Source organism: Hypomesus nipponensis, chromosome 9 (assembly GCF_054491055.1).
Source record: "Hypomesus nipponensis isolate SF chromosome 9, ASM5449105v1, whole genome shotgun sequence".
Classification (NCBI taxonomy): Eukaryota; Metazoa; Chordata; class Actinopteri; order Osmeriformes; family Osmeridae; genus Hypomesus; species Hypomesus nipponensis.
Genome location: NC_140369.1, coordinates 1,903,948 through 1,909,947, shown reverse-complemented (window position 1 = coordinate 1,909,947; position 6,000 = coordinate 1,903,948). Strand labels below are relative to the sequence as shown.

Sequence of the window (6,000 nt, the reverse complement as noted above, 5' to 3'; positions counted from 1 at the left end):
TTGCTCTGCTCAAAAAAAAGTTTTAGCAAAAACGTTTTTGAAGGTTTTTCAAATATTTTCACTGTTTGAAAAAACGTTTTGGAAAAAAGATTGTGCTAAATAAGTTTGCAAAAATATTTTTCGACAAAAACTTTATTGGGGTTAGTTTTAAGAGGAAAAAAATCCAAAGGTTTCAGTAATATTTTCGAAAAAAAGATTCTAAATCGTTCTAGCCTAGCTAGACGGTCCCTTTACCTGTTAACCGGCTCACACATTTCAGTAAACAAATTCGTTTTTGCGCGGGGAATGAGAAAGCCAAGGAAACGTCTAAACCAATGATAATCGATTTCAAGACTCACAGTCACATCGACGTTGCTACATTCAGTACGTCATTTCCGTTTTTTCTTCCCGTGGTCAATGGTGTTGCAAGAACTGTACCACTTACTTCTCCGTTGTTAATGCAAACGCGAACTACAATGGCTTATGCTAATAAAACAGATGTACCACCAAACCTCCCAGGTCTCAAAGTAAGCCCTCTCACTCCAGATTCAAGTGCAACTGACTTTAACTAGCTCACTAGAAAGTGTTTTGAATGTTGCTAGTTGCTAGCTAGCTACTGTGGTGCAGTTAAGACTTTGTACATTGTGTATTACAGAATATGGATGCACTGCTTCGATGTCCAATTTGTTTCGAGTTCCTCAACATTGCCATGATGACCAAATGCTCCCACAACTGTAAGTCGAGAATGGATAATGCATAACACTTCAAAATGCATTATGCAAAATGCATGTCGGGCAATTTTGTTGGCTGGAAACCGCTGCCTCGTTAGCTAGGTAGTATTATCCTGCTTCAGCCATCCTGACATCTCATGAGTGTAAGGTCCTTTTTTAACTTTTGATTTTTTATTTCAGTTTGCTCTTTGTGTATAAGGAAATTTCTCTCCTACAAGTTGCAATGCCCGGTGTGTAATTCAGTAAGTAAATGCTAAATCAATCCAAAATGCCAACCAAATCAAACTTGTTTTCCTCTGGGTTAATCTTGGATCAGGACCCAGTTTATTTATGAATGTACAGTGTGCACTGTAGAATACGTTGATTGAAGGATATGGTAAGACAGTTAATAAGTAAGGCATGTCTGCATGAGGTATTCGTTTCCATATGTGACAACACTTGACCCAAGCGTCTTTCCTTACAATTTCAGCCAACAATAGAACAAGACCTAAGGAACAACAGGATACTAGAGGACCTGGTCACAAACTTCCACAAAGCAAGGTAAGCTTCTTATAAGTATATTTCAGTAACTTGGCAATTAACAACAATCAAATCAGACAGCCTCCAGCTGAAGTGTTTGTTTCTAGACTCCCAGCAGACTGTATTTAACCAAGAGGGCAGGAAGGAGAACCACAGTTCAGTCTAGTTGTCTGATGATTGGAGAGACTAAAAGCATAACAGACCACCTGCTCTTACAGATCAAAGAGAATTAGATGGAGAATAGAACAGAAGAAAGAGGGTATAATTGAGTAGATCATAGAGGTTTAGGTTTAGGAATCTGTGTCTAAGTGAAGATGAATGATTCTGTGGAAACTGTAGAAACCCTTCCTGATTCAGTAAAAAAAAAAAAAAAAAAAGAGTTATGATTTAAATTTGTGTGTGTGAATTACAATGCTAGACTAATGGTTGATGTTCTGCTCAAACAGAACACAGTAGTACTTTCCACAACCAAAATCAGTATTGGCTACTTGATATAAATATCACATCTTTGGCTTTCAAAGTAGTACTCTATCGTACTCCTATTGTAGTAAAGTAATTCAAATGAAATGGCCAATGTTTTTTAGTATTATGATCACAACATCCCCCATAGACACTGGTACAGTAGCAGGTAAACATGGTTAAACCAGGCTAAGGCTGCCTGGGTTCACATCATCATAATAAACATATTCTCAGGGGATTTCGGGAACCTAAAACCTTCTGTCTAAGATTAGAATAAACCCCTTTTATTTGAGTAGATGCTGATGTTATTGACAAGATTACAAAGGGCCCGCAGGTGACCAACTTATTAGCATCACTGTTTGGATACCTGCCACCGAGCATTAATCCAACCCTTTATTGTAGATTTCCTTAAACAATCAAATGGAGATTTGTTCATAAGCTTAAGTAAATAAGGATAGTCTGTTAATTATTTAGGATAGTCTCTAACGTTGAACTGCGTGACATAATTTAACTTCAAAATAGTGGGTCATTTCATCAGAATTTTCTGGAAGGAATGGGAACATACAAAAATGAATGGGAAATATTTGGTCCATTGCACATATTGTTCAGCATGCCATATGTACACAAACATTTGGCCTGTTTATCAACTTAACATAGGACACTGACTATATTCACCCTAGTATTGAAAAACGTGCTCAAATCAAATCAAGGTTTCAGTTTGGGGCCAAGTGCAGCCATGTGACACTGGCATGAGACACTCAGTCATCCGTTAGTGATGTGATGGATGCTAAGAGCAGTCTGTATTAACTGGGAAAGTTTGTACATTTAGTCCTTTGTGATCAATATAGTTAATTAAACTGATCATCTAATGGAAGCATAGATTATTCCCATTAAAATTGTCATAAATTCTTGGAAATGTGTTGAAAAATGTCTGCCCCTTTACGACCCTAGTTGAAATTGACAGGGAAGCATATCTTGAGACATCAGGGTACCCTCTATTAAAAAATGTACTCCCTTTAGCATCAGTTTGAAAAACGGCATCGTTACTTTGTCAAAAGTTCAGGCTTTTATGAGTTGACATAAAAATGTCTATTTTTGTTACAGCTATATTTTACATTTAGTCATTTAGCAGACGCTCTTATCCAGAGCGACTTACAGTAAGTACAGGGACATTCCCGAGGCAAGTAGGGTGAAGTGCCTTGCCCAAGGACACAACGTAATTTTGCACAGCCGGGAATCGAACTGGCAACCTTCTGATTACTAGCCCCCTCGATTCCCTCACCGCTCAGCCACCTGACTCCACTATTTTGTTTAACACTGATCCGTTGTTCCGACTTGCGTGAATCTGCTCTGTGGCATCAAGTTTTTCTGAAAAAGGTCTCGTAGAGGAATTTCCGATGACCATCAGGGGTCTGCCGTAGTCTCACCTGCCAGAGTGTCACCTGCCGTAGTGTCACCTGCCAGAGTGTCACCTGCCGTAGTGTCACCTGCCGTAGTGTCACCTGCCGTAGTGTCACCTGCCGGGGTGAGACCCTGACACGTGGGCGGGAGAGCTTCTCCACATGCACAGATTCATCCCTCACATCTAGACACACAACACCTTACAGGTACAACTAAGTTACCGTGTTCTCCCCAGGTCATCTTAATATGTTTGTCTTTTGGGGGGGGGGAGGAGTAAACAAACGTCCAGCTAAGTAGTTCCTGTGGTTCTGGGATGTGTCGTAGAATCCCACAAAACTCCCTGACCAAGAGGCAAACTTAATTATTCTATGTAACATTTTCTCCTCTGTGTGCGGATAAGGGAACAATATAATCAATATGCAACAGGACAATTGGAATCCAATTAGAGAACACTTTAAGGAGACTGTATCGACTCACTACCCAGCCTTCTGGTTGCTTCAGGTCTACTGCTGGATGATTAATGAGCTTTCAGCTACAAGGTCCAATCCCTGCTCTCTCTCTCTCTCTCTCTCTCTCTCTCTCTCTCTCTCTCTCTCTCTCTCTCTCTCTCTCTCTCTCTCTCTCTCTCTCTCTCTCGCGCTTTTAATTCCACCTCCAGGTCTACCTATCCATAGACAACCGAGTGTTTCCTTCACTTCGTGTTGAGTCATGACTTCCAGCTTCACTGTCAGGTGCATGACAAACAGAGCTATGAGCATGGAAGATATTCATTTGGCTGTTTGATAACAGGCTGTATCCTGTGAATGTGGCAAAACTTTGCTCCCCCAGTTTTTCATTACCTGACTATTACTAATTAATAATATGACTATTACTACCTTACTGTTATTAATAGTAGATAGTCATAGATAAGTGATAGGTACTTCTAGATGCTGTAGATGATAGATAGGTACTTAGTGAATCTTGGTGTAACCATAATGTTGAGCAAAATGCTGCTATAGCTGTAGGGTAGCCAGCTACTGTTCTGCTTCCGACATGATTCCTTTCTAAGAACTCAATCCTAGGCTGTTAATTCAAGCCCTAATGTTAACCACCAGCAGTGCCCCTCTGGTCTCCCAGCACCGTTACTGATGGCCTTCCTGAGGGAAATCTTAGTTGGGCGTCAACCCCAAACCATCGCTCGCCTATTATTTAGAAATGGTCCAGGCCTTCCTGTGAATAGTAAATCAGTGAGGCAATCCCATCTCCCTGTCATGTAGGGCTAGATCATCCTCACCAGCTCCACCTGTGCTCCGCCCCTGCCACGGCACACCACCTGAAGAGGACGGGGGATAAATCTGGGATGACCTTGCTGGCTTCTCCTTCGCCTGCCATCCTGAGGATTCTGTGCATGTGTTTGAGCATAATGTGGCTGTATGTCTCGCGTTAGATTTGTTTCTGTGAGAGTGGTAGGAAGGTACCCATTTATCATTGGTGTGCTTTTCAAATTGCTAATGTATAAAAGCTCGCACAGTCTGTAACAGTTTCTGAGCCATTATTCAAGCAAAGGGAAGCAGCGAGAATTTTAATTAGTGGCACTCATTCTTTTGGCAGATTTCACCTCTGCACTGGAACTGAATTGATTGTTCCAAGAAGTTAAATATTGGTATTTGAAGTTATGCTAAATCGGTCATACCAAAAGACTGTGATATATATCACGTGATCTTAGGGAAAGCAGAGAATGGAAGGCAGCCGGGCGGTGAGGCAGTCGGGCGGTGAGGCAGCCGGGAGGTGAGGCAGTCGGGAGGTGAGGCAGCCGGGAGGTGAGGGAGGCAGCCGGGCGGTGAGGGAGGCAGCCGGGAGGTGAGGGAGGCAGCCGGGAGGTGAGGGAGGCAGCCGGGAGGTGAGGGAGGCAGCCGGGAGGTGAGGGAGGCAGCCGGGCGGTGAGGCAGTCGGGCGGTGAGGCAGCCGGGTGGTGAGGGAGGCAGCCGGGAGGTGAGGGAGGCAGCCGGGCGGTGAGGGAGGCAGCCGGGAGGTGAGGGAGGCAGCCGGGCGGTGAGGCAGCCGGGCGGTGAGGGAGGCAGCCGGGCGGTGAGGGAGGCAGCCGGGCGGTGAGGGAGGCAGCCGGGCGGTGAGGCAGCCGGGCGGTGAGGCAGCCGGGCGGTGAGGCAGCCGGGTGGTGAGGGAGGTTTCAGCCTTTTCATCTCTGCCTTTCACACGGAGAGGAAACCCACAGGCCAGGAGAGCATTCAGACAACGTCCAAGGCCCTCAGTTTTCCTGCTATTAAAGTCACTGCTTTCCTCTCACTTTGTAAACTCTGAATTTCTTTATCTGTTAAAAAGTCTCCTGATGCCCAGCTTGTGTTGTGCTTTGTAGGCTGTAAGGCTGTGTAGGCTGTGAGGCTGTGTCATTCTCTGTGTTGGCTCTTAGGTTGTGTCTTGGCTCAAAGTTGTTTACGTGGTTGAAAACGTGCTGCAGGGGACAGAAATCCCCGTCAGCATTCTCCTGGTTCCTGCATAATGAATCTGAATACGTTTACCTGTGTCCTATTACTCAAGTATTACTTTAGAGGTGGGGGGGCAGGAGGCAGGAGGTGAAAATACTTCCAAGCCCTGGTGAATGTGCAAGGCTGGCAGCAGTCCTGCATACCAGCCTGTGTGGACCTGCTCTAATGCCCAGACTAAAGACAAATAAGAGCGTTTCAATATGGAAAGCAGAGCAGTGCACACCTCATTGATTCCAGTTTATGGCCCAGTAATGGGTCTACAGCTACCAGCTCTGTTTGTTTGCTTTCCACATTTCCAAGATAGTGTCCAACTGGCCACAATCAGCAGGGAAAAAGCGAGATAATTGGCCAGTTACGTCAAGGGGCTCACGTTGCTGTCGGTGACAGATGAGCCTCCCTGCTCTCTGTGGTTCAAGGTTCAGTGCCTG

General features: G+C 44.4%; 1 protein-coding gene across 2 annotated transcripts in view; it reads left to right on the top strand.

Moving 5' to 3' along the window:
• Nucleotides 1-359: 359 nt before the first annotated feature.
• rad18 (RAD18 E3 ubiquitin protein ligase) overlaps nucleotides 360-6,000 on the top strand; it is a 36,492-nt gene continuing 30,851 nt past the window's right edge. For both annotated transcript variants that reach the window (XM_084705793.1, XM_084705792.1), the window contains exons 1-4: nucleotides 360-506; nucleotides 635-713; nucleotides 891-952; nucleotides 1,180-1,250. In XM_084705793.1, the coding sequence (XP_084561919.1) occupies nucleotides 438-506; nucleotides 635-713; nucleotides 891-952; nucleotides 1,180-1,250 (281 nt within the window). In that variant the 5' untranslated portion in view covers nucleotides 360-437. The remainder of the gene's footprint in view (nucleotides 507-634; nucleotides 714-890; nucleotides 953-1,179; nucleotides 1,251-6,000) is intronic.